Source organism: Phoxinus phoxinus (genome assembly GCF_949152265.1).
Source record: "Phoxinus phoxinus genome assembly, chromosome: 19".
Classification (NCBI taxonomy): domain Eukaryota; kingdom Metazoa; phylum Chordata; class Actinopteri; order Cypriniformes; family Leuciscidae; genus Phoxinus; species Phoxinus phoxinus.
Genome location: NC_136894.1, coordinates 7,435,786 through 7,463,782, shown reverse-complemented (window position 1 = coordinate 7,463,782; position 27,997 = coordinate 7,435,786). Strand labels below are relative to the sequence as shown.

At 39.4% G+C, this 27,997-nt stretch overlaps 1 protein-coding gene across 1 annotated transcript; it reads right to left on the bottom strand.

Moving 5' to 3' along the window:
- Positions 1-109: 109 nt before the first annotated feature.
- ptp4a2b (protein tyrosine phosphatase 4A2b) lies at positions 110-27,941 on the bottom strand. Its single transcript, XM_079590776.1, has 7 exons — positions 27,874-27,941; positions 8,231-8,506; positions 7,825-7,933; positions 7,631-7,723; positions 4,105-4,235; positions 2,645-2,719; positions 110-1,295 (listed from the first exon to the last, which is right to left on the bottom strand). The coding sequence occupies exons 2-7, from the start codon at positions 8,233-8,235 to the stop codon at positions 1,184-1,186; spliced, it is 525 nt and encodes a 174-aa protein (XP_079446902.1). The 5' UTR covers positions 8,236-8,506; positions 27,874-27,941; the 3' UTR covers positions 110-1,183.
- Between the last annotated feature and the right edge of the window lie 56 nt (positions 27,942-27,997).

Here is a 27,997-nt window from a genome sequence, read left to right as displayed (position 1 = left end):
ATCTTGAAGGTGGCCGTAAAAATCAGTCATCAGGTAGTGACTCATCCACCAAGAACAGTAAATAGCTCACATATTACAGGAAGGAACACACAATGAAAATAGGCCAGAATCAATTTCAATTCATTTATTTGTCTTAAAACCAAGGTGAAGTGGGGGTGTTTTCAAAATGGGCACAATGAGTAAAATGAAAATAAAATAAACCCAGAGCTGACCAGTCTCCCGCCTCTCACTTCCTTCAGTGTCTGAGGGCTGAACAGTAGAGTGACAGATTAAGTTACACATTATGTGTGCGTGTCACAGCCAGGTCAACGGTAAAGCTTTTTTACTGACCAGCCAGCGAAGAGCAGCTATACAAAGCGAGTACCTAAGACAAGCCAAGTGTCCTCCTGCATTTGAATTTTGGTGTAGGACGGTCCTAAGGGTGAGGGCTTTTCTAAGCTGGACAGAATATTGCACTCCCCAGAGATTACGAAAACAAGAGAAAATAACATGGCTCCATGAAAGAAAGAAGTGTCCTAACCCCACCCACACTCCTGACAAGACACTAATTATAGTGAATAAATACAGCTGACATATTTAAAACCTAGGCTAACCCTAAATTAAAAGTGATTTCAAGGGGGCAATTGCTGCATTGGAAAGGAACTTCTTAATTTTGTTTTGTGCAAAAATATCATATGCCTACTTTAGAGTTGTTTCTGTAACAAAATTGGCTATTGTCTGTGGAAATGCTAAAAAAAAAGAAAAAAAGAAATGATAAAAAAGGAACATGCCCAACAAATATAAGTCTTAATAAAAATCAACAATGACAGCATTTTACAATTGTAAATCTTTTCATCATGGTTCAAAGTACTCGTTCTGAAATAACACAAAATAAAGTCATCCCATGATTGTAAATTTGGGAAATCAGGGGAACTTGTGTATATTCTTGCCCGTGACTGTTAACGCTGGTCAACCAACCAGGTTTATGGGCTGATCTGTGTGCTTTGACCCTTCGCATTGATACTGCTGGTGAATCCATTGATCAGCGTTCATTCATTACATCTCTGTGATCGATTAGCCATGATTCATTTGACCAAAAAAACAAAACAAAAAAACACCACAATTATAACCCACAGCTTTTGCTCCCCTCTACCCTGGTTGAAATTCCCACTGTTGTTTTGTATGACTGACAGACAGAATGACACTACTGGACACAGCAGTTGTGACCGTTGGCATCCTTGAACCGCAGACGCATCTTAGGTCTGTATTTTTCAAGGTAAAGAAGCTGTTTGGAGTTGAAGGCTCCACGTCTCTTCCTAAAAATAATAATAAAAAAAAAAAGTTAACATGAGTGCAGTTTAAAATCTACCAATGGCTGGAATACACAACTTTAACCCAAATAATTTCCTCCTAGTTTCACTAGATGCCAAAAGCCAGAGCTAGTCTGCACTGCGGATAGACAGATTATGTAGTGCATGATGGGCATAGGCTCAGATTTTTAAGCTTCAGATTTTCACACATGAATTGCCAGATTTACTATTTTGGTAATAACACAAATTATGAACACGTGCCGTTCACGACAAGACTGATGATTGGAAAAATAGGCATAGTTTTAAGCATAAGATGCGGCAAAATGGTCAGATGTCAGTCTAGAGCATGTTTACAAAGAAAAAATTAAAAGCGGCAGAGCTTTCTGTAAGCAGATCCGACAGGGCTTTATGATTGGCCCAAAGCAAACTTCTTAGGTCAGCATGTCCTGCCCTCGTACGCATCATGCTGGTAATCATATTCTTTGTTCTCATATATAGTATCATACCGGTAATGTTCCAACTTCTCATTCCGGAAATTTGCCAGAACTGATTTACTGTAATTTTTGAAAAGGTCCTTGAAAATGTTTGAAAAACCCATCTTTAAATGGTAATTTGAGACTTTCACACATTCAGTCTTACCAATAAAGACTGAATGTGTGAAAGGGGTATTTGACTCCATCCAGTCAAAGGATATCAAACCTGTTTGATATTTTGGTCAGTTTTTAGAATATTGGTGAAACTCGAAGAATTAGAATATTGTGCAAAAGTTATTTTATTTCAGTAATTCAACTTAAAAGGTGAAACTAATATATCATATATACTCATTACATGCAGTTAGATATTCCAAGCCATTGTTTGTTATAATTTTGAAAACCTTTTCACAATACTCTAATTTAGAATTTAGGGTTTTCATAAGCTGTAAGCCATAAACATCAAAATTATAACAAATAAAGGCTTGGAATATCTCACTTTGCATGTAATGAGTCTATTTAATATATTAGTTTCACCTTTAAGTTGAATTACTGAAATAAATGAACTTTTGCACGATATTCAAATTTTTCGAGTTTCATCTGTATATCGTTTCCATCGGTCATGCGTCTCCTAGCAATGAGGAGCATGTTTCTGTGCAAGTTTGTGTTCGGAATGACTTCGGGAAGTCTGGTAGTGTCTGATCCTCCATCGTTCAGTGTATGATGCTCAGTTTGTTCTGTAACCATTTACAAATTTGTCAAATGTGTGATGCCTAGCGTTTCAAAATGGGTTCAGATATTTAAAAAGTTGTGTTGTGTATCCAACCTTAAAGCAGAAGTTAGAATGTCAGAATTAATAATCAAAGACAAATGATCCAAACTTACTGTCTTATAAACTGCACCGCATCTTCATACTTCATTCCAGTCTCAATTAGGGCTAAAGCCACCAGCACAGGTGCTCTATGAAAACAAGACAAAACAGATTTCATTTCAATACAAAGCAAGGTTTCACTCAACTTGCAAACCTGTAGCTTAATGACAAAAAAAAAAAAAAAACCCTACTCAAAATAAACAGCTATTCCAATACACCATCGGTGCTCGGGCCCTAAATATCCATTTTCATGTCATGATTTTTGCACCTGCATCAACAACAATACCATCTTTGGGAGCTCAAAGACAAAGAGTGCTTGTGTTCACAAAGAAAACTCTATTCTGAGCTGTTTGTGTGCAAAAAGAGGTAAAGAGCTGAGAAGGCAGTCTGTAGTTGACTTGAGTTCTCACAAAACAACAACAAAACACTTCAACGCTTGGAGAGCAGCACGACCACAGGCTCGTTTTAAATGGTGCTGCTGTTTGTCCCTAAAAGAACTGGTGTAAACTGAGCTCAGGAAAATGAATGCGAGAGAACTGAGTTCACAGTACTGCCCACAATGTAGGTTACACCTAACTAACACCAGCAGGTCACAGATGCTTAACTTCTCAAGTTGAGACACTGGGTTTGTGTGTGTGTGTGTGTGTGTGTGTGTGTGTGTGTGTGTGTGTGTGTGTGTGTGAGCGGGTTTATACAAAAGTTGAGAGAGACTAAGTGCTAAATATGCAAAAGTTAGCAAGTGTTTGAAGAAAACACAATTGGGTCTCACGTGTACTTATTACACAACTAAGTATTTTTGACTAGACATGGGTTACTTAAGCAACTAATCAACTCGGTCTTAACTAGATGTCCAGTAAAATTAGGCAGGTTTCAAGTTCACCTGTGTGTGAATGTGCTTAAAGCTGCAGTCGGCAAGTCTGGCAGATTGAGGGAAACTAAGCCAAAATGTTTAATGTTTACAACTCTCATGCCCCTCCCCCACAACCACAGAGCACCCCCCCATCGAGTTTGTGCGCACCAGATTTTCTGTGAACGCGCCCGTCTCTTTAGCATCGATCAACACCATGGAGTACTCTTTCTTTTCCTTGGTTGTTTTGGACCTCCTAGCTCTGGTTGATAACCGAGGAATTGGAAGCTTGTTAGTAGATTTTCTCTCCGCCATCACGCTTCCTACAATCCAACACACATGCGAACTTCAGGCGGGTGCATGTGATATTGTAACGTGCGCGAGGGGGGATCTGTGGCGTGTGCACGAACTGTGATTGACAGTCAGATCTCACACAGCCCTGCGCTGATTGGACCAGAAGAACCGGGAGCAGTGGATTTTTGCAAAACAAATAACAGGCTCAAGGTGGAGCTAGAAGCGCATTTTTTCTTTCTTTCTAAAACCAGCTGATTTATGTTGTTCTGTCGGAGCATGGTGTCGGTTTCAGTGAATATGATAATAATAAAAAAATCTTGTTAAAAGACTTACCGGCCCAACCCTGCAACACAGTGAACGGCGACGCAGCATCCTGGCTCCTCTCGGAACTTAGTCTTCAGCAGGTTTAACCAATCATCTACGATCTGGGTGGGGGGCGGAGCTCCATCATCAAAGGGCCAGTCCTGCAATCATGAAGAAAAAAAACAGGAATAAACAAACAGCAGTTTAGATTTTGACTAAATGCTTTAATGTCTTGTAAACATTTCAGAGCATTAGAGGGAACATACAGGGTGAAACAGCTGATTAACTTGAGAAGTTTTACATGTTGCCTTGCAGAACTTGCTTGTGGAGCAAAGCATTGTAGAGCAGAACGCTCTCATGAATTGTTTTTAGGCAGAAGGCCACAGAGATCTGGACTCCTCCCAGCCAAACCACACAACTAGCGAGAAAGGCCTGAGAGGAGAGAGCTATGTGGAGACAGAGGAGAGGACGCACAGACCTGGGAGATAAAGATATAATGTGAAGCTAGCAAAATGAGATCAATAAGGAGAGCTGTCAGGAGTGGAGAGGACAGAGGGGAGTTCGGGGCAAGATGTATCAGGTTCACCGAAATGACGCACAAGTCTAATGTCATCCTAAGGGAGTACGGTGGTTTTCTGGTAAATCCATTTGCATCACTAAACACAGCTTAGGACTGCATTAATTATCAGCAGTTTTATGTAGTTATCTAGGTCTGCTTTCAATTTCCTCTTTGAATATCCCAAGATCTGAGCGTGTGAGAAGATTTGGTGCTTGGGAATGTTAAAGAGAAAGGGTGTGTGGGCGAGAATAACAGATAATGGAAACAGACTGGCTGGCAGTTCTGTGTCTGTGCAGCTGTCTGGGCCGCTGTGCTCATGCTGACCCACAAACAGCTTCAGCTTCTCTCTCTTACCATACTTCTTATACATGCAATCCCTTGTTCCCAATCAAACCATTTTGCCATTCCCCGTCAATTGTGAGTGAGCCACTTCCAAAGAAAAATGGTCGAGGTACAGTGTTGAATAGCAGGGATGTAAATCTTTTCTCAGGTATTGAGTTACAGCTGGAGTTAGACAGATGCCACGGGCCATATATCACACACAACACTGTATGCTGACTGTTACCACCCTACCGTGACTGTAGAGTTTAAACTGCTCTGTACCTTCTTTTTAAGGAAGTAAGGATATTGTTCCCCTTCTAACACCTTTCCTTCCTTATTATTTTCAAATAATATTCTGTAGGGAAAAAATGATCAAATATATAAAATGGAACAAAGGCAGGGGTGGAAATTTCCTCTTTTACAGGAGAAATGTTTGGCTTGACTTAATCCTCAGATATAGCAGAGATACAGGTGATCAGGGGCTGGATGCACAAGCTGGACGTACACACAGTTGAAAGACTAGTCTGGACATAAAATGCGTTTTAAGCCCTAAGTAGAATCGGCTGAGACAAAATCTTACGCCTAGCCAAAGATAGGTGGGAAGTGAAAAGTCATGACTTTATCTGATTTTAATAGACACGGAAAACTCATTTCACGGTACACTACAGATGCTTATCAAAATAATTTAAGCTTGTGTATGTTAAATTATTAAGAGTGTTTTCAACACGGAAAACATTCATTTCATGTATGTGAATTAATTGTTACTGTGGACATGAACTAATGTTTATGGTTAAATCACACACCATACAAGTCTGTATTTCAGATTACAGAATGAGCGCTTCAATATTTGCAGAAGGCTTATATGTATCTTTCACAATTTTAATAAGCAGAGACCATTCCAGACTTTAAATAAGTATTTAAATTAGGGCTGTGCGTTAAACGCATTATTAACGGCGTTAACGCAAACCCATGTTAACGGCGTCAATTTTTTTATCGCGAGTTTAACGCCTAGCAAACTTTGTTGTTTTTGTCACATGCTTTTGCAGCAACTAGTAACGTTATTAAAACTGCAACGCCACACCGGATCTAGCTAGACCAGAAACAAAACAAAACAACAGCACGCCGCACACACTTGTTTGGGCTTGCGAGCCGCCAAAGAGTGGACGAGAAGCGCTGCGCCGAGCCGCATCTAGGACAACTGAGCGCGTCTAGCACATCGGACGCGCACTTTCTCCGTTTATGGCCAGCAATAAAAACGCAGAATGGCGCCGCTGGTGTGTGCACTCATAGAGAATAATGTGTTCGGATTTTAAATACGCGGCGCTGCGCTTCTCGTCCGGTGTGCGACTGCGACCCTCTTTAACGTTACGTTTTGAGTGGATGAATGATGAGCGCGAGACGCCGAAATGGATGCCAATACGATTCTGAATGGAAAGTTTACTTTTAAAAAGTTGCCAAATGGGTTAGTTGACAAGACCAAAGTGATCTGTGTGTTTTGTCGTTGTGAACTGAGCTATCATCGCAGCACGTCCTGTCTGAAATACCACTTGATGGCCAAGCACACACACACACACACACACACACACACCGCTGATGCGATCTCAGCACACTCGTCACTATCAGTAACGTTTCCTCGTCAGTATTTCTGTCACCCTTTTATTGATGGACAGAGTTACATTGTGTGAGAGATTATTTGCTCCAAGTGAGAATGTCAGTGTGGAATTGAACAGTATATGCCAATCTTGTTTTCAATAAAAAACATTTGCACAAAGCAAGCCGATCCACTTTTCCATATTGATAATAGCATTAAAATGAGAAAAAAATAATGGGACAAAAAGAAATCAAGAGACATTTAGAATAGATAAAAATGTGTGATTAATCGCGAGTTAACTATGACATTAATGCGATTAATCGCGATTAAATATTTTAATCGTTTGACAGCCCTAATTTAAATGCTTTGGACGTTTGCATTGAACAGGGAGTTCAGATATAAAAACATTGATTCTTTAGGCCACATTTACACATTGAAATTAAATTAGATGGTGCTGTGGCTTCACTTGTTATGAAGTAATAAGCAATTCAGTTCTTTATTAAAAGCAAAGTTTGAACGGCATCTTAATATAACTGCTGTAGAATGTGTCAGCATGGATGCACATAATCTACGCTGGGTGTAATTGCGACTGGTTGCAGTAGTTTTAGTTTTGCAACAGGTGTAAATATTTATCGGAAGGCTGGGCGTAGCTAAGCCCAGCGTAGAACTTGCACCCAACTTTTTTTTGCATCCAGCTGGCTATCTAGGCTTTTCCAGCAGGGTCAGAACAAGATAATGTCAAGTAAGCTTGACAGTAAGTAAACGTAAGCTGCATTTATTCATTTAGCAGACGCTTTTATCCAAAGCGACTTACAAATGAGAACAATAGAAGCAGTTAAACTAACAGTAGGACAACAAAATGCAAGTGCTATGACCGTTCTCAGTTTAATCTAACGCAGAAGATTTTTTTGAAGTAGTTGAAGTAACTAATAGTTGCTCTTTAGGACCAGTGAATTACTACTGGGAGTTCAGTAGTATCCTTTTTATCAACCATCTTGCAGAAAAGCACTGTCATTCAGTGTGACAAAATGAGCACCTTTTCCCTTTAAATACTGTTCTTCAAATCTTCAATTAGATTTACTCACCAGGACCTGGATGCCCTCCTTCTCCACTGGTGCCTTGTCATAGGTGGCTTCACATACTCTCACCAGTGTGTTCACCTCAAACTTCTTCAGCTCCTAAGGAGGGAGGCAGAGCGAAACGTGTAAGAGAAGATATTTGGGTTTCCCCTTTCGTGACAAGCTGATTCACAAAAGATGGATCCAGACAGCTCCCTTACCTCAGTGAACTTGTTGAGAGTGGAGTTGGTGGGGTTGTGTGTGATGAGGAATCTCATGCAGTCATAGGAAATCTCAACAGCGGCAGGGCGGTTCATGTTGGCAAGACGTCTTTAAAACAATTACAATGAAGTACTTATAACTCCTGTTCCTTTGTTTCTTTAAAAAAAATCTTTGGCTCAGATCTCAGCAGTATGAAAAAAATAAATAGACAAAAAAATATATATTGGGTGCAATGGTGAGTGGACACTAGACTACTAGAAGTACAAACAAAAGCCAGAAGGAGGATGATCTAGTCCACGATGCTCAAAGGATGTATATAAAAAAAAAAGGATGAGAAACTTGAAAGGAAAATAAAGAAAAAGGGAGACTATCCTTCAGTCATCCAATTGAGACAATTGAGATTACCCCATTCAGGAGAAGAGTTTATGATTGGCTACGGGAGAAAAAGCTGTAGGAAGGAAGTGAGGCTGGCGTGCTCGAGGACTACACAGGATCCCAAAAGGGTATAGAAGAGACAGACTGGACCCAGTGTGCTGGCTGTCAGGGAGGCTTCTGGGTAGCGTAGTCCCTCGGGCGCCTAACAATTCACTTGTCCACAAAGGTGAGGTGCTGAGCCTGGCAGAACTCTCCGCAGACGGTCACAAACGCCATATATGTGTGATCCGAATCAACACAGAAACACTGGAGAGAGGGAGAAAGAAGACACAGTGAGTGCAGAATGAGATATCTTTAGTTGAACAATCATTTAGACATACTTTAAATCCTTATGAACATCTTAAGAGTAGTACTGCTCAGCTCGGACTGATGATTCACCCTTGCAGCTGCATAAGCCAGTGACATGTTTGTCTCATTGAGAAAGGCAATTTGAAGCAGACAGGTTATAACAGCCAGTCTAGGACATCAAGACACCTACTTCCTGATTTGGCATGGAGCACAATGTCCTGTTTCATGCAAATAGCAGGCTTGCCTCTAAATGCAGTCTCTCTCAAATCAAAAGTAGTGTACATGGGGCAGGGGGGAGGGGGGTAGAAGGGTAGAGAGCGAAAGAGAAAGGCTGAGATAAAAAAGGGCACAAAAAGGACAATACAGGGAGAACTTGCTCCTGAGTTTCTGAAATCTCAAAAGGCAGTCGCAAGGATTAAAGTCAGGCAAAGCTTCAAACAGCCTCAACTGTTTCACAGTCCCACGCTTCTCTCCTCGACTCGCCACCCCCATCCACAATAAAAGGACACCCATCAAAGTAACCAAGTCATCTTGGCTCCCTGATCTGCAACAGATTGAATAACCACATTAAGAAAAAAGAAAAAAACAACAGCACACACACAATGAGAGTCTTCATGATGCGAGACTTGGACATGTTGAGACAGACACGATTTCAAAAAAAGGAACATCAGAAGACTTAGATTGTCAACAAGTTGCAATTCTCAGAAGGAAATAGGCAGTCTCAAACGCTATATCCAACAGATGAGGCTAAATAGATGGCACAAAAGATAAAGTGGCCTCTTCAAGAGAGAAAAAGCAGCAAGACTAGGAAAGTGATTATCTTATCAAAAGAGGAGCAGAGCTAAAAGCTTGCTCAAGACTAGAAAACCACAAGTGCTTTTTTTTTTCTCTTCTCCAGGGGCCAGAGGGTAAACCAATGGTTCAGACAGGATAATTGAGCGGCACAAGGAAACAACTACACAAAGGCATAGGACAGGTGGAAAGAGATGGCTATTGTGACAGGTCCCGCATGGCCTTGTAGCAAATGAAACAATGACCCCGTTTACACCTGATATTACCGTATTGTTCTGAATATAAGACAATGTTTTTATGAAAAAAATGGGGTCGTCTTATATTCGGGGTCTAAACTGTTTGTTAATAATACACCCCAAATATGAGTAAAAAAATATGAGTTTCCCCCAGGACTGATAAAGGCAGTGGAGTCAAACAAATCTCTTTAAGCAGCCAAATACGGTGTCAGAGTGTAATGTTAGAAGATGGCGAGCCCAAAAAGACAGTCTTAAAAATGCTAAATGTAAAAAAGAAAAGAAAAATGAAGCTTACCGGGGTCCTAAAAGCGGCCATTTCATAGAAACTGACAGGCAAGTGTGTCAGTCAGTACGTAGCCGAAAAATAAATGAGGGGCTGCCCATAACCAGTGCCGTCATCCAGCTGAAGGCACTGGAAAGCGTGAGAGTTTGAGCTTATAGATGGCCTGCTTCTTCATTTTTGAACTGTTGGACATGAACTCATTTATAAAAAAAATATCTATACAATATCAGTATAGAAGAAATAGAGGAAAAGTATTGCTAGATAAAAGAATTGCCATTAATTACAAGTCAATTGTTTTAGTTTATTGATAGGCTATGTGTTGAATGTGTTCTGATTAGGGCTGGGCGATAAAACGATAACGATAATTATCGCGATATAATTTTTCTCGATAAAACGATATCAAGAGTTCGATAAAGTTTTTGCGCCAAAAGCGGAACGAATCTCATTTGAACCGCGCGCCACACGGACCGTTTATCCGCTCGGCTCAAAGTCCAAACGGCAGCGTTACCCATGAAATGTGGGATATATATAATTGTATAATATTATTAATGTAGACAATGTATTAAAGGACTAATGGAATATAATTACAGTTTTTAATAATGTATTTAGGCTAACGTTACTGGTTTTCATAAATACCATAAAGTTACATTTTATCTGTGGTTATCATGATCTAAATGCATGATGCTGGATGGCCAATGGTTACTTTTAATAAAACTAAAGAATATTACATTACCAAATAAAAATAATGTTGTTACTTTTTTTAAACAGATGTTAGGCTACTGTTTTTGTTAATGAACATAAATTGTATATAGTTAGGGGCCAAGCACTGAAGGTGCGGGCACCTATTGTATCTGTTCCCGTTCTTATTTAGGGGCCAAGCACTGAAGGTGCGGGCACCTATTGTATCTGTTCCCGTTCTTATTCTTCTTTTTCTTTTTCTTCCGACTGGGCGTCTATGGCAGCCCATAGAAGCGTATGCGGGAAAGTTGTTTTGGTTTGACATTCTGATAGAGGACATTCCCAACATCAAATACACCAATTTTGGTGTTTCTAACTCATTCCCTCTAGCGCCACCACCTGTCCAAAGTTTCAGAAATTGTATGCTAATAACTTTTGAAACGTAAGGCCTATCAACAAAATTCTTTTTTCCTCTGATTCCTGAGCTCACGACGATTCGACTGGACCCTATGACGTCATTTTCCGTCATAATAGTTTTCCCGCCATTTAGAATTTTCCGAAAAACCTACTTTTGCGAACTCCTCCTAGACGGTTTGTCCGATTCTCACCAAAATTGCACCAGATCATCTTCAGGCAGTGCCAACAAAAAGTTATGGAATTCAAGTTGATTCGCTTAACCGTTTTTGATAAACGTACAAACAAATTTTACATAGCACTTGCGAAAACAGACGTAAGGCTGTATCTCCGCAACGCTTTATTGTATTCAGACCAAACTTGGTACATGTCATCATAAGCATGACCTGAGGCTACATGCAGCGTTTCGGCGCAGCGCCACCTACTGGTCCGGAGATATGAAGAATTAATATTTTTGCTTATAACTTCTGAACGGTTTGTCCAAAAATCACAAAACTGGTCTCGTTAGATTCAGGGCGTCATATTGAGTTGATTGATATCCAATTTTCCCATATCAGCCATTTTGGCTGTCGGCCATTTTGAATTATGTGCTAAAATGCTGTATTTTATGAACGCATGAACGTATCGTTACGAAACTCAGTATGGGTCATCAGTACAACGCCCTAAAGGTACTCAAAAGATTATGAGACAGCGCCACCTTTTGGTCAAAAGTTATAATGAAATTTCCAAAAACGCTAATAACTTTTGAATAAATTTGCCTATAGTAATGACACTGATCTCAATATATTCCTTGGGTTATGCTGAAAACATAGATACCAATTTCGCCATAGTCAGTCAAACTTCCTGTCCGCCATCTTTATTTTCTTTTAAAACCTACTTTTTCAAACTCCTCCTAGACCGAACGTCCGATTTTCACCAAAATCGGATCGTGTCATCTCCAGACCGTGCCGAGTAAAAGTTAAGGATTTGGTGTCGATAGACGAAACCGTTTTCGTATACCGCAGTGGCAAAGTTGAGGCATGATGGGAAAGTTATGAAATTTGGCACACATATAGAGGACAGTCTGAACTATCACCATAGCAAATTTGGAGTCTCCAAATCAATCCCTCTAGCGCCACCAACTGTCCAAAGTTGCACTCATGTTTATGCTAATAACTTTTGAACCATAAGGGTTCATTTTCCGTCATAATAGTTTTCCCGCCATTTAGAATTTTCCGAAAAACCTACTTTTTCGAACTCCTCATAGGCCGTTGGTCCAAATTTCACGAAAATTGAACCAGATCATCTCGAGACTATGCCGACAAAAAGTTATGGAAATCAAGTTGATTCGAATAACCGTTCTTGAATACCGCGCAAATAAATTTTATGTAGCACTTGCAAAAACAGGCTCAATGCTGTATCTCCACAACGCTTTATCAGATTCAGACCAAATTTTGTACATGTCATCACAAGCATACCCTGAGGCTACATGCTGCGTTTCGGCGCAGCGCCACCTACTGATCCGGAGATATGAATAATTTATGTTTTTGCTTATAACTTCTGAACGGTTTGTCCAAAAATCACAAAAGTGGTCTCGTTAGATTCAGGGCGTCATGTTGAGTCGACTGATATCCAATTTTCCCATATCGGCCATTTTGGCTGTCGGCCATTTTGAATTATGTGCTAAAATGCTGTATTTTATGAACGCATGAACGTATCGATACCAAACTCAGTATGGGTCATCAGTACAAGGCCCTAAAGGTACTCAAAATATTATGAGACAGCGCCACCTTTTGGTCAAAAGTTGTAACAAAATTTCCCAAAATGCTAATAACTTTTGAATATATTTGCCTATAGTAATGACACTGGTCTTAATAGATTCCTTGGGTTATGCTGAAAACATAGATACCAATTTATTCATAGTCAGCCAAACTTCCTGTCCGCCATCTTTATTTTCTTTTAAAATGTACTTTTTCAAACTCCTCCTAGACCGACTGTCCGATTTTCACCAAAATCGGATCTTGTCATCTCCAGACCGTGCCAAGTAAAAGTTATGGATTTCGTGTCAATAGACAAAACCATGGTCGTATACCGCAGATACAAAGTTGAGGCATAATGCCAAAATGACTATTCAGGCTTTATATCTGCAATGCCTTGACATATTGACACCAAACTTTGTATGTGTCGTCGTCACTTCACTCTGACCACATCACAACAGTTTTGTAACTGCGCCACCTATTGGTCGAAAGTGATAATCTATTAGATCATATTTTTAAGTTAATGCATGTGATTTTTCAACCATTTTGCCAAAATTCATCTTTAAATGTCTTCAATTGCTCCTTGCTGCAGTTGATCTCTCACTCCCAGCCACTTTGGCACGTCTTGTCGTCTTGCTTGCGCTTGGCCCCGGTGATTGCTGCTTGCAGCTATATTCTTCTTTTTCTTTTTCTTTTTCTTCTTTTTCTTCCGACTGGGCGTCTATGGCAGCCTATAGAACCGTTTGCGGGAAACTTATACAAATTGGCACAGTGATAGAGGACAGCCTGAACTATCACCATAGCAAATTTGGAGTCTCCAACTCATTCCCTCTAGCGCCACCAGCTGTCCAAAGTTTCACTCATGTTTATGCTAATAACTTTTGAACCACAAGGGCTAGAAACAAAATTCTTTTTTCCTCTGATTCCTGAGCTCACGACGATTCGACTGGACCATATGACGTCATTTTCCGTCATAATAGTTTTCCCGCCATTTTGAATTTTCCGAAAAACCTACTTTTTCGAACTCGTCCTAGACGGTTTGTCCGATTCTCACCAAAATTGCACCAGATCATCTTCAGGCAGTGCCGACAAAAAGTTATGGAATTCAAGTCGATTCGAATTACCGTTCTCGAATACCGCGCAAATAAATTTTACGTAGCGATTGCGAAAACAGACGTAAGGCCGTATCTCCACAACGCTTTATCGGATTCAGACCAAATTTGGTACATGTCGTCACAAGCATGACCTGAGGCTACATGCTGCGTTTCGGCGCAGCGCCACCTACTGGTCCGGAGATATGAAGAATTTATGTTTTTGCTTATAACTTCTGAACGGTTTGTCCAAAAATCACAAAAGTGGTCTCGTTAGATTCAGGGCGTCGTGCTGAGTTGACTGATATTCAATTTTCCCATATCGGCCATTTTGGCTGTCGGCCATTTTGAATTATGTGCTAAAATGCTGTATTTTACGAACGCATGAACGTATCGTTACGAAACTCAGTATGGGTCATCAGTACAACGCCCTAAAGGTACTCAAAAATGTATGAGACAGCGCCACCTTTTGGTCAAAAGTTATAATGAAATTTCCAAAAATGCTAATAACTTTTGAATAAATTTGCCTATAGTAATGACACTGATCTCAATAGATTCCTTGGGTTATGCTGAAAACATAGATACCAATTTTGCCATAGTCAGCCAAACTTCCTGTCCGCCATCTTTATTTTCTTTTAAAACCTACTTTTTCGAACTCCTCCTAGACCGAACGTCCGATTTTCACCAAAATCGGATCGTGTCATCTCTAGACCGTGCCGAGTAAAAGTTATGGATTTCGTGTCGATAGACGAAACCGTTTTCGTATACCGCAGTGGCAAAGTTGAGGCATGATGCCAAAATGACTATTCAGGCTTTATATCTGCAATGCCTTGACATATTGACACCAAACATTGTATGTGTCATTGTCACTTCACTCTGACCACATCACATCAGTTTCGTAACTGCGCCACCTATTGGTCGAAAGTGATAATCATACTTTTAGTTATTGTATGTGATTTTTCAACCATTTTGCCAAAATTCATCTTTAAATGTCTTTAATTGCTCCTTGCTGCAGTTTGTCTCACACTTTCAGCCATTTAGGCATATCTCGTTGTCTGCTTTTGCGCTTGGCCCCGTAATGGCTGCTTGCAGCTATATTTAAATCTGCATCCTAACTCAAGCTAATACTACTGAAATAAAGATATTTATTTTAAGGAAAAATGACAAATGTTTGAATGTTCTACCTCGGATTTGTAAAATGTTCCCCTGTTTGGCAAGTGTTTGTCATGATTTGTTCTGACAATAAATAGTAGTTTAAAAACACAACGCTCTGGTTTCTACAGCTTTCACTTAGGAGTACAAATCTGTCTTTAAACTTGAAATAAATAAAGATTTGACATTTATCGATAATTATCGATATCGACTGATATAAAAAAAAATATCGTGATATTTTTTTTTGGCCATATCGCCCAGCCCTAGTTCTGATGCATCCCTGATAACAATCATGTCTACACTACAAATACAACTTGGAGATTTATTCCTCACCAGCTCAGAGTTATTTCAGACCAAATATTTTTGACACCATTACACCTGTATTCAGTATGGCTGGGCATTGACAAATGCAAAAACTGTTTTCAACGATTTATTATGATTTATTGGATGGAAGGCGCGTGACAAAGCTTTGCTCGTTCATCAACTGAAAACAGCATAGACTGATTATTATATACTAATAATCGATATTTCAATGTCGGTTCTTCAGAATGAGAAATCCATCATTTTAACCAAGCCCTAGTGCTGGGCAGTATACCAGTTCATACCGATACCGGTTTATTTTTGTTATGATATGAATTTTTAACATGTCGCTTTATGTCGACACTGCTTGAGAGGGTCCCTTTTCACTGTTGCACTGTTAAGGGCACAGCTGTGTTACTAAGCTTGATGGTGAAGATTGATAGGTTAAACTAAGATAGGAGTCAAGGATCAAGGTTCACTGTAATTGTATTACAGTGTTTCCCATAGGTTCACTTCATTGGTGATAGGATCTCCCAAAATGCATGCAAATGCCAAGTGTAAACGATACCAATAAAAAGCTCTATGAAAAGCTATACAATCAGGGATGCAGCTGTGTGAAATGGTGTTCCTATGACGGCTCTACTTCCTTCTGCTCTACTTTTACCAGGAACTCATGCAAATCATAGAACCGCATTTGCAAGCCACTCCTGTAATTGCTACTACCAGAACAGATGGGGAAGAAATTAGTGCAAGTGAGACAGGAAGTGAAAGAGAGAAAAGAAATGGCAGAGGAAAAAAATTATAAAGTTTTGAAAACAGATCACAGGGATCTTTGTGCCTTTAAAGTCACTAGGTAATCACATAGTTGGCAATACACTACTCACAATCTTCTCTCACAAGACACATCTAGCGTTTAGAGGTCACACGTTTAAACTAGGCAGAACTGGAACTGTCCGGTAAGACATTCAGTTTCTCTTTAACACCGGAGGCGAGCGAGTGTGAAGCCTCTTCTGTGTCACACGTACACCCTGCTCAGTTCCCCCGCCGCATATACAAACACACACACACACACACACACACATCAGCTGCTCTGTGCATGAACAAGCCGAGTAGTGGAAAAAGGAAGACTTCTCAGAAATGACAGTTTCATGTTGCCCACTGTTTTGTGAAATACTGCTGCATGTTATCTAGACGAGAGGTCACTGGGTACAGAGCTCTGTCTATCTTTCTCCATTTACTCTTCCCCTCCATCTCAACCCTCTTTCCCTCCACCCAACGCAGCTGGGAAAGTTTGAAAGGCCATTCGTCTGCTCTTGTCATAATCTAGGAGAGTGGTGTACATAGTGATAATGAGCGCTCTATCTGGGAACACAGCAGCCCAAACAGGTGATAGAGGCGGTACGGACAGTTTTACGTAGCGTGACTGAGCATATCCCATTCTGTAAGAGCAGGGGCGAGAATCTGTGAAGGAATTTTAGGGATTTAGCAGTACTACGAAATGCATTTGCTGGAATTTAGCAGTTGCAGGAAAGTGTGACTCATGTTGTGATATAAACACTAGTGTAATAGAGGTCTAATGAGTGTTAATGTGTACATATAACTTAACCTAACTATTTGTGGCTTTCAAATAGGGGCTAGGGATAACAAAAACATCTAAAAGCAGCATCTGAGAACATGCTAACCCTGCCAAAATCATCTGAATGCTCCTCAGCCAGCGAAACAGATTACAGGGCTTTTGAATGGCTAATATGCCAAAAGCAAAGCAATGATCCTTCTCAGATCCCTCTGATTTGAGGAACAAATCCAGCTGGGACACTGAGGCTGTGTTTTCATCCTCCATGATAAATCCAGTCAGAAACCTGCACTAGATATGGGCCAAAGGGTCTGTGTGCGGATGTATTGCACAGGATGTCAGAACACACAGAAATAGGCCAAGATTAAAGCAACAAACTGACTCACTCATGAGAAATTAATGTCATTTGATGGAAAACAAAAGTGAAAATAGAGTAATACTAGAATGCAACAATTGATTTCATTGGTCAATTATTTCTACTTGTTAAACACACCTCTTTTTTTCCCTTAAGTTCTGTCTGAACTACTGACTCAAAGCTTGACCTGTATTCAGAGTCAGTTGCAAGGCCTTCCCCTCTCCTTCACAACTGTTGGGGAATGAGTCTGTGAGATCACAGGCCTTGGGTTGAGGGACGGAGAGAGCGATGCAGAGAAAGCCAAAGATAAGAGCTGTGCTCAAACCTCTGGCTAGAATCACACAAGGTTGTATTAACAAGTTAAAGCAATTGTATAGCCTTCAAATGTATCTCTAATATGTAAACATAGGGTCACATTTTTTCCAGTAGTAAGAAATTACTATCACTGATCAATTTAATGCAAGTGTTAAATACATTTATACCGCTACAAAACATTTCTATTTCAAACAAATGCGGTTCTTTTGTACTTTCTATTCAAATAATTCTAAAAAAAAATTATCACGATTTCCACAAAAATATTAAGTAGCCTGACTATTTTCAGTATTGATGATAAATGTTTCTTGAGCACCAATTCAGAAAATTAAAATGGTTTCTGAATAAACATTTTATTTTAAAATATTAAATGACAAAACGTTACTTTTAAACGTAAAAATATAAGACAATGCAACAGTTTTACTGTATTTTTGATCAAATAAATGCTGCCTCGCTGAGCATAAAGAGACTTCTTTGAAAAAAAAAAAACATTATGAAATCTTACAACAACCCCAAACTCGTGTGTGTGTACTTAGTACCATAGTACTGGTAAACACTTTCCAGACTTATTCTTTGCTTCAGCACAGACAGTGTCTTTTTAAACTGCAAGTATCCCTTCAACACACAGCATAATTGGCACACGCATATGCACTCCACCCTGCTGAGAGCAAACATCCACCCATGCATTGACAATTCACAGAAAAACTCCCCCGACAGCACTGACGCATGCTATTCTCACCCCAATTACACAGAACAGATGTATGCAAGTACAAGAAAAATGTTATTCAGGTGACAAGCACTCTTTGGAGATATGCCATTGATTGCTACTTCAGTTTTCTGACGTTCGCTCTAATGGCAAGCATACTGATCACATGAATCCTGCATGGGAACATGCGTGTTTGTGTTTTACACAAGTGTTGATACTTGCCGCACTTTACCACAAAAGTGCTTCACTTGTCATGTCACACTCACTAGAACTTCCGCAGCTTCAAACATGCACCGCTGTCAGACTCTACCCCTTTTCCACTGCAAAGTATGCGGAAGATACCAAGCAGTGAGGGAGCGAAACGTGAGGATACACCTGTTCAAATCTGCCTGACTTCTTGTAATCACCATCCTGTGGTGGAAGCCACGAGAGAAAGTGCAGCGGCAACTAAAAACAAGAGCAAACGCCCGAGTTCTCCAACTAGATAAGAAAAGATAAGCCCAAGTCTATCCTAAGCAAGACAGGAATGATTTGAGGCCATTAAGCAAATTCCACAAGCAGTGAACTTTACATCAGTTCCAGAAAGGTTAATACACAGCCATGCAGGTTTCCACAGGCCATGCCACAAGCAATCATATACCAGCTCCCAGGATGCTTTAATTAAAATGGTATGGACTGGTGAGAAAAAGCAAGTTGGATCAAGTTGGGCCACCACAAATGCACACCTGAGAAGGGAGGTAAACATTCCTTTACTGATAACTGTAATAAGCAACAACTGCTTCTGCATTAAGCTCCCTGAATACACACCGCCACAGACTTTCAGTTTTGTTTGCTGTATTCCAGGGCATTAGTTACAGATGAAAAGCTGAGTCTGTTGAAACTCTCGAGAACAGAAAAAGAGGTTTGGCTGGGCAGGTGTCACTGTATTGTTGGCACTGCCATAAAGAGATTCACATTGTTTAACAAGTAGTAAACGGAATGTTGTTCAGCTGATAACGTACAGGTAGGGCTGAGCGATACATTAAATATTCACAATGATTTTTCCAGGGATATTAAAAAAAGCAACATTTGTCATTTATATTTCGTAATATTACATAATGAAAATGTTGAGAAAAATAAAATAAATCAATCCATCGTTTGTTGATTGCATGAAAGCAGATCTGAATGAGAGTTTTGAAGTCAATTGTAAGAAAGGGGCGGGGTTTGGGAAGACTGAACGATTGAAGTCCGGCATATGTCATCAGCAAGAAATCTGTTATTTCACCAGAAGAAGTTATGATAATTTCATTTCAAATTATGCTGTCATTTTTTTTTATTAAATGTATGCATGGATGAACTTACAATAAGATAATTCACATGCATTAAGAAACAGTCTCATTTCATGCTGACATTAAGGTGAGATTTAATCTAACAGAGCTTTACCTACAGCCAAAGTCCTGGGTTGAAATATTACTCTTTTCCTTTAAACACTGAACGGCTCCTCGGGTAAATATCTAACCGAGAACTGACAAAAAAAAAAAAAACTAGGATTTCACACCTAAAGTCACCATAAAGGTGAAGTCGTCATGTTACACTGGAAAACCAGACACATAGGCCTAAAGGATGAACTTCGCTCCTTCTGCCTGTAAAATGGAGGAACCCCAGAGTGTGAATTCTGAGTATTAATAAACATTAAAGAGGCCACCACCAGTGCCATTCTCAGAAAAGGAGAGGAAATATGGGTCCTGCTTTGAGACAGGATAACACTAAGAATGAATGCTCCATCTCTCCAGGTGTTGTTTTAAGTTGCTAAGAGTAGCTCTTTTCGCATAAACATGCCTGAATTACACCATGCAGACAGTAACAAAAGACAAAGGGCATCAAAAAACCAATGGACCATAGGGTCATCAAGTTAAAGCAGCTATTAAGCGGTTTAAATAGGACTACCAGTTCAGAATGCGGCACACTTTATCTCAAAGGCCAAAAATAAAAATCTGTGTAAAGCATACTTAGTGGCCTATAAATACACCTGAGGTACACACTGAATGCCACACACATTCTTGAGGCCCGTCTGTCTGCATTCCTCACTAGTCTCTCACCAGTGCTAAAGAATCATAGATTCATTTACTCACCATGGATTAATTTTTTTTGTATCTATGGCAGTCATGACATTCAGCCAGCCCAAAGCAACAAAAAGGAACAAAAAACTCCCTTTACATAGAAATGTATTTTATTATGCCCAGTCTTGAGTACTGACGCAAAGCCTGATAAACGATGTTCAAAGTCTGCCGACTAGGGATGCACCGATATCAACATTTTGGGGCGATACCGATCATTTTTATATTTGAAAGCCGGTAACCGGTATATTGACCGATAAATCTAAATCCAAATCTTATTATAATTTTTGAGTGCCTGATTACAAAAACAAGCCTCATTAAAAGCAACATCCCAAGCATAATAATAATTATAATGTTCTTATTATAATTTTATATAGCCTATATGACAGACTTAACTGTTGCACTTAGTGATTCCAATCATATTTCAAGCAATTCAAAATCATTGTGGCGAACAGTGAGCATCTGAAGTGTCTCAGCTGAAGGAAAAATCCATTATTTATCAGCTTTAATATATTGGCCAAATTTTCGTATCGGGCTGATAACGTTGAAAAGGAACACATGCCAGCCGATACCGATATGGTGGCCGATATATCGTGCGTCTCTACTATGGGTTGGGCCAATAGACAATGACATCAGCTCCCTGCACAGATCCAAGGAAGAGGTCAACCATTTTTATGCTGAAAGCAGTTGGTATGAAAATGTGCATCAAAAAGACAACAGCGTAGAAATGGAGAAATCTGCTGCCAAACCCAGGGGCTCAGCACAGCAGTAATCTCACTCAACAGACAAGGCAATAAAGGTACAGCCAGAACGAAGCCATCATCATTATTGTGCTGGGCTTTGCCATAATCACAATATTTCTCAAAAAAGGATGCCATTTTAAAAGGGAATGAATTCAATAAGGTACGCTAGTATCTCGCACCTGCAAACAGATCTACATTTAAAGGTAATCATTCCTCATAGTAACAGCTTGTTTGATTAAGTTAGGACCTCTGACAAACCGTTAGCACGTCCGCTGCGCATTAAGCGCACACAAGTTGAGTCCATTTGAATAACAGCTTACAGTTTGTTCTGCTGAATTTGTTGTGCTTGGCTGTAAAAAAAAAAAGTTGGTAACACTTTACAATAAGGTTCATTAGTTACCATTAGTTGATGTATTAACTACTAGGTGTGAAACGATAACCTCATGTCACGATTCGTTACATATCACGATACAATATTATTGCGATACTCCAAGATATATTATAAAAAGTTAACTAAAAATTTACTTTTGATTAAAATGCTAAATTTAGCATTACATTGAATAGGCTTGAATAGACTTGGTGCTGGTAACCCAATGCACATGACCGTAGTGACACCAGAATAAAAATATTCATGATTCTGAAGCTGAAAATACAGAATTATTTTAGACAAAAATGTTTGCGCTCTTTCACTAAACTAGATCTATAAACAATATTTTATAAAAGTAGGTCACTTTTTACTGGTAACAAGACATTTGGCATTAACAGGAGCCATACATATTCCCCCCATTGCATTATTATACATTATATATAGGCTAGTAGTTTAATGTAGTTCTGAAACTCTGAAAACTTGATTTTCTTTTTACAGAAATTTTCATTTTGGGTAAATTATACACAATACATATTGTCACTATCCACAATACATATTGATGCTTTTTTGTATTGTGATACATTGTGACAATGTATTTTTACACCCCTATTAACTACCATGAGCAATACATTTGTTACTGTATTTGTTAATCTTTGTTAACAAGATTTTAATAAAGTATTAGTAAATGTTGAAATTAACATTAACAAAGATTAATAAATGCTGTATAAGTGCAGTTCATTATTAGTTAATGCTAATTAATGCAGTTTGCGATATGGTTAGTTAACATTAAGTGTTACCAAGAAGTTAATGCTATAAATTTCTGAAATAGTCAACCAAGTAGCCTATATAGTCCTATTAAACATTCCACACACACAACAATGTTTTGAAAACTCTGAAAACTCACTTCATGCATTTTCTGATCAAATAGCTATCAGATCATGAACAGACCAGGTGTTTTCGCATTCTAGATGAAACTGGACACTTGTAAATGCACCAGACTGTTGAAGCCACATATGTAAATTTACTCCTCCAAAAATGGTTAAAAAAAAATAAACAAACGTGCCGAGCGCTGCTGCAACACACATCGCCACAGATCAACGAGCAATCCACTGTAAATTAAACTGAAAGTTTGCCGTCGCATCTTGAAGCGCAACTTGGTTCATTTGGTCTGACTCAGTCTTGACCAAAATAAAACTTTTTGTCCTGGTCCACTTAGCGTTTAGCCATTTTTATCACCGAACAAAAAGATACCAAACTCAAAGGCATAGGGATATGGTCTCAATCTGATTGGTCGGCTTTTATGATGTATTGCCTATTTTAAGATGGAACTTACCGAACATCCAAAACAATGTGTGTGTGCTATGCATTGTATGCGTATAGCCTGCATATTTTGACCAGCTGAGAACTTGTGAAGAGCTTATAAAATGTGTAAAGGTGTCAAAACAGTGGCAGGAATCCCTCCGTCACACACACAAACGAAGAACTGCAGCGAGGTTCTGATGCCTGTACCGAACTGTGATAGGCAACATCACGATGACGAGAAATAAACAATATGCATGAGCATTCTGTCCTTTTTAGGGTCTAATCTTCCTGTTTTTGGCTTGTTAACATGTCTTTGGTCCGTGTTGTGTTCATATATCATTCGAACTGCACCAGTGTTCGTTTGGAAACTGACCCATCTTTTTAGCAGTCTCGGACGTCCGCTTGTTTGGTGCTCACCAGGGTTTGGATGGCAGTGCTCACTGCTCACACTTATTCAAATTAACCGCACTAACAGAGCAATTGACCATTCGCAAAGACAAGCTACGCCGCACCATGTTCTCACGCAGTGAAAAATACATTGCGGAGCAGAGAGGAGACTGACAACACGCTGACAGACAGGACAGACCAGGTTACTTTTGATATTAAACGCATTAAACAAAGTCTCACCTTTCAAATTTGGTCATTTTTAAAAAGAAATTTAAACAATACTGTTTTGTGGCTCTTTAATGTGTCTGTCAGATCGCTGTAGAGCCTCAGTTAAAGCTGCTCGTGAACCGATCATCTCTTCCTTCTAGTTAATTTATAGCATCAAATAAACATGAATGAACATAAGGAATGTTGTTTTAACTGCGGAAAGACGTCAGTACACTCCGTTTTTCAAGTTCAAATTCTCCCATGTTATCTACTAACTCCTGACTACTTTGTCCAACAAAATGACAGATGGCGAAGTATGATTAGTCAGATCACCTGTCAATCAAGCTCCCTGCAAAGGGTCAATTGCACCAGGGTCCATTTTAATTGAACCAAACCTGCCAAGTGTGAACACACCCTAAATGATCTTAACAGTGCTCAAGCCGCTCTCTCTCCTATTGTGGTCTTTGAGCTTGAAATTAGCTGATAAATAATATAAACCTCATATCTGTTGCTCTTACTGACGTGAACTTGAATTTGCATATGGCACAGGAATTGAAGAACAGATTTATATTTGTTTTTACAGAGACATTTATGTGGCCAAGTGTGAATGGAACAGTTTAACAAATCGGATAGCTATCAGATCAGTAAAAACACATTAAGAGATCCCATTGGAAATTTGTTATTCAAAGTCTAATTTAAATCCGAAAACAAACCAACTAAAGGATTTTGACAAATTTCAAACATATTGGCACTGTGAGTAACTAACAAACTTATAAATAGCACTTCACGACAAAAAGGTTGCCGACTTCTGACAAGCTTATGTACCATGCTAAAGACTACATAGATAAAAAAAACGTAGTGTGCACAAATCTTCTATCTTATTATTCAAAAAAGAAAATACTATTCGAATTTTACTACGTTCCGCCCCTTTTCAGCACTGCACTCGTTGTCTTTTGTCTTCCGGTCTGTATTTTCACAGGGATCTTGCGTATTTTTGAATGAACGACTCGTTTTAAAATCTTCCCGGTCGACTGACATTTGTTAAGACAATACATCTGCTTTAAATATTACAACCCTCATGATAACTTTCGTTAACTTTACATTTAATAAATCCGTTTCAAAAGCGAATTACTCCTCGACAGCGGTGCCATAGAAATATACAGAGCGACCGCAAAAACGCAAACGGTTTTGAAAAAAAAGTTCAAAGACAATATTCTAAAGATGGCTGAGCGCTCGTTTCTCTGGTGCATATGGTCTATACTTCCTTAAGTTTCGTTGATTAAGAACAGAAATATTGATTTTTCTCAACATGAAGCTTGTTGTGTATATTGCCTAATCATAAGCTTGTTCAGAAATGGTGAAAATGTTATTTTTAAAACAACGTCTTTCTCGTTAAACATCATTTAAATAAAATGAATATTCGATTTTTATGAGCCCAAATATTCAAATACAATATTTTTGAAAAATGCCCATCCCTAATAGAAAGACAGTTCACTCCTATTACTTATGAATGGGAGAAACTGCAACGTGCAATTGGGCAGAATATGTCTCTCCTTCTAAATAAAAGAGCCAATCGCTGATTGGTAGTAATTGCATCACCGCAGCAGTCACTAGAAGCTCTGGTTCCCATAGAACTCGTAGATTTACAAATTTTAGACCTTTACGAAATGTTTGTTTAAAGCTAACCATGAAAAACATAATAAAGAATGCATTTAAAAATGTCTACTCTTTATCAGCTTGTGCAATTTGACTGATGAAACTGGTGTGATAAAAAACAAAACACCACATTGTGTTGAAGCGCTGAGGGAAGACGAGCAGTTCAGTGGAAACTCCACTAAGAGGGTGGCTCTTGTAAATGCTGCCACAAACCTGCCCACTTCCTGTCAAGTTGAAGCTTACAGCACTGTGACTGTAAACCTAATAGAAAGACTCAAACAATAGACAGACAGTTCATGTTATTCAACACAATCTTGAGGATTGACTGCCTTTTCAAAGGCCACATCATGCAGCTTGCATCGAAGCCATGCAGAGGGAGCAGATGTCTTGCAGGTCAGGATGAGACTGTGGCGAGCACCACACTCATTCATCAAGGGTTAGCCGCGCTCCTGCTGGGCTTGCAATGCTGGCTCAAAGGGTACAACAGTCCTTCAATATTTAAGCAGACAAGCTGAAAAGACAGTGGGAGGAATGAGAGTCATGCTGTTGCCAGTTGTGTAGATGTTTTAAGAAAGCCTGCTGTGAGGCACAACTCGATCCATGTTTGTTAACAAGCTGTGAACTACTGCTACCAGTGACATTTAACATGCTGCCCAGTAAGAGTGGCTACTGACAGCCCAAAATGCCAAACAAGCTATAAATATGGTCCGAACAGGCCTCAAAAAAGGCATCTTTTAAAGGTTATCAGGCCTTCATATGATAGTCTTTGTTAGTTAACAATGAGAAAGGTTTCAGCAGACTTGCCGAAACTAGCACCATGCTGATTATGTCCATCTTCTGTGAGCAGCATAAATTATACTTATGGACTGCAACAAGTCACGATGATGCATTCAATTATGTATAATATGGGACAGAGATGTGTGGAAGTACAAAGCACAGTGATGCCAGAAATCATCACAGAGAGGATCCACTGTCCTGACTGAACACAGATAAGTGCATAAAAAAATCAGCACTTCATAAGAAAATAGAATAAGGATGAAATTCACACACAGCTCCATTTAATTGAGGAATGAACAAACATCTCCTCCATTAAGGCAAATGTTTTACTCACTTTCCAACTTGTTTTAGAAAAAAAAAAGTAAAGGCAAATCAAACGTTACTGAAACTGAATCAACACCTGGAAATGTAACAGATACAGCAAATCAGCAACTTATTATAACTTATCAAAGTGCTGTGTACTTCCTCAAGGTTCATGAAACTTAAACCAGTGTAAAGTTAAACACTGACTGGCTGTTAATGTGATAACACGTAGCCTAGTTACAAAAATAGATCTGCAAGTTATGTAATGATATTTCAATTTAAAAAAATATTAGAGTATAGATAGATAGATATTTCATGTTTACTGAAGTTATTGTGCTCACATTCATTTAAAGCTGTCCCAATGTAGTAAACACAAAAATTCTGTCAAAGTCAAACTACCAATGAAATGCCCATATGGCTATAATATTTAAATTGTGAAATAAATGCCACACTGTTATATTCAGAGGCCTATAAGTTACCTGTCCAATAAATATGTAGATAAGGCAAGGTCAAAACGATAAAAAGCAACCTTGTCACAGTTTCAGGATTTCAAACAACCAATGTCCTGTCTCAACTAAGCCGCACCATGCAACAGAAAAAAACAAACAAAAAAACAACAAAAAAGACACCCTGGCATGTTATTAAAATTTCTCAGCTTATATTACGCAGATACCTTAAGCTCTAAATCATGTCCAGACTTGTTCCATCTTGGCAAGTTTACAACTTCCAATGTGCCGCCTCAAAGCCAATGCATAAACCTCTTACAAGACCTGTACGGTTTCCTGGTATTGATTACACATGAGCAGGTGGAGCATGACGCCAGGTGACTCATCAAATACTACACATGGCACCATACAACAATCTTGGGTCATATCAAGCATACCGGTTTAATTCAGATTCCCCCATACGTCATCTTACCTGTTCTGTACTACAAGCATGGCATTTAAAAACTATCGGTTTAGCAGCTAAGTTAGTTTACTACGCAGTTCAGGAGAGGTCTCATGCTGGAGGATCATCAGCTTACAGTTTAACCAGGTGCTGGATACAGGAATGATCAAAGACACGGGTCGGCTTTAAAGATTTACCATATGTCAGACTCACAGTTAAAATAAAGCAAACGTGAATATGAAGAAACCAATTATACACACGTGAATTGGAAAGGTTTGTGGTAACGTTACAGTAACTTACAACAACAACAAAAATCTAAAATTAAGGACTCTAATCTTCCACGCTTTGCATAACAATTGAGCCACTGAAATCAGGAACATTCTGGAGTTTGACGATAAAGTGTTATCTGACTGAACTGACAGTTAATAACATTAACGTTACGTTAGCTCCCAGGCTAACAATTCAATCGCACCCTCATTGACCCTCACAGCCGGTAAAACAGTGAAAATGACCAAGTAATCCTTAAATATTATGTTCAGACCCGCAATTAACCATATATCTAAACATAGTGATACAAGTGTATCGGTAAATAAGCTGTCCGAGTAACTTCTTGTCTCTGGCTGAAGATGAGACCGCTAGCAAGCGGCTAGCCAGCGCAGTACAGGAGAGCTAGACAGACTGAGGAGAACTCCAGACCCTCCATAAATCAACAAATATAGAAATGAGCGTCAAACCGTCCCTGACCCGGTTAAAACCGTCCAACCGTGAAAAAAAAATAAAAGACGATTACGGAGTTTCCGTTCAAACGTACGCGGGCAAATGGCTGCCACACTCGCGAGCTCCTTCACCGGCTGAACGCGAGCTTTCACAGCTACACTAGAACCAGGCACACAAACGTCTCGGGTAGTCGTTTTTAACATCTTTTTGCCATATTAGGAGACAGAAAGACAGTGGTAATATGGGATACTTACAAAGAACGGGCCAAACATTGAAATCCCTTGGCAATCCCCGGAGAAAGTGCACGTAGAGCCGTTGTTACGGATCAACTGGGGATCATGTTAACTGGGGACGCGCGCGTGCACGCAGACAGTTTTA

Excerpts from the sequence above, each read along its gene's own strand:
- ptp4a2b (XM_079590776.1), bottom strand. Across the intron at positions 4,236-7,630 it reads AGGAGGGCATCCAGGTCCTG|GACTGGCCCTTTGATGATGG; the intron begins GTGAGTAAATCT and ends TCATGATTGCAG. Across the intron at positions 2,720-4,104 it reads TGTGTTGCAGGGTTGGGCCG|AGCACCTGTGCTGGTGGCTT; the intron begins GTAAGTCTTTTA and ends TTGTTTTCATAG.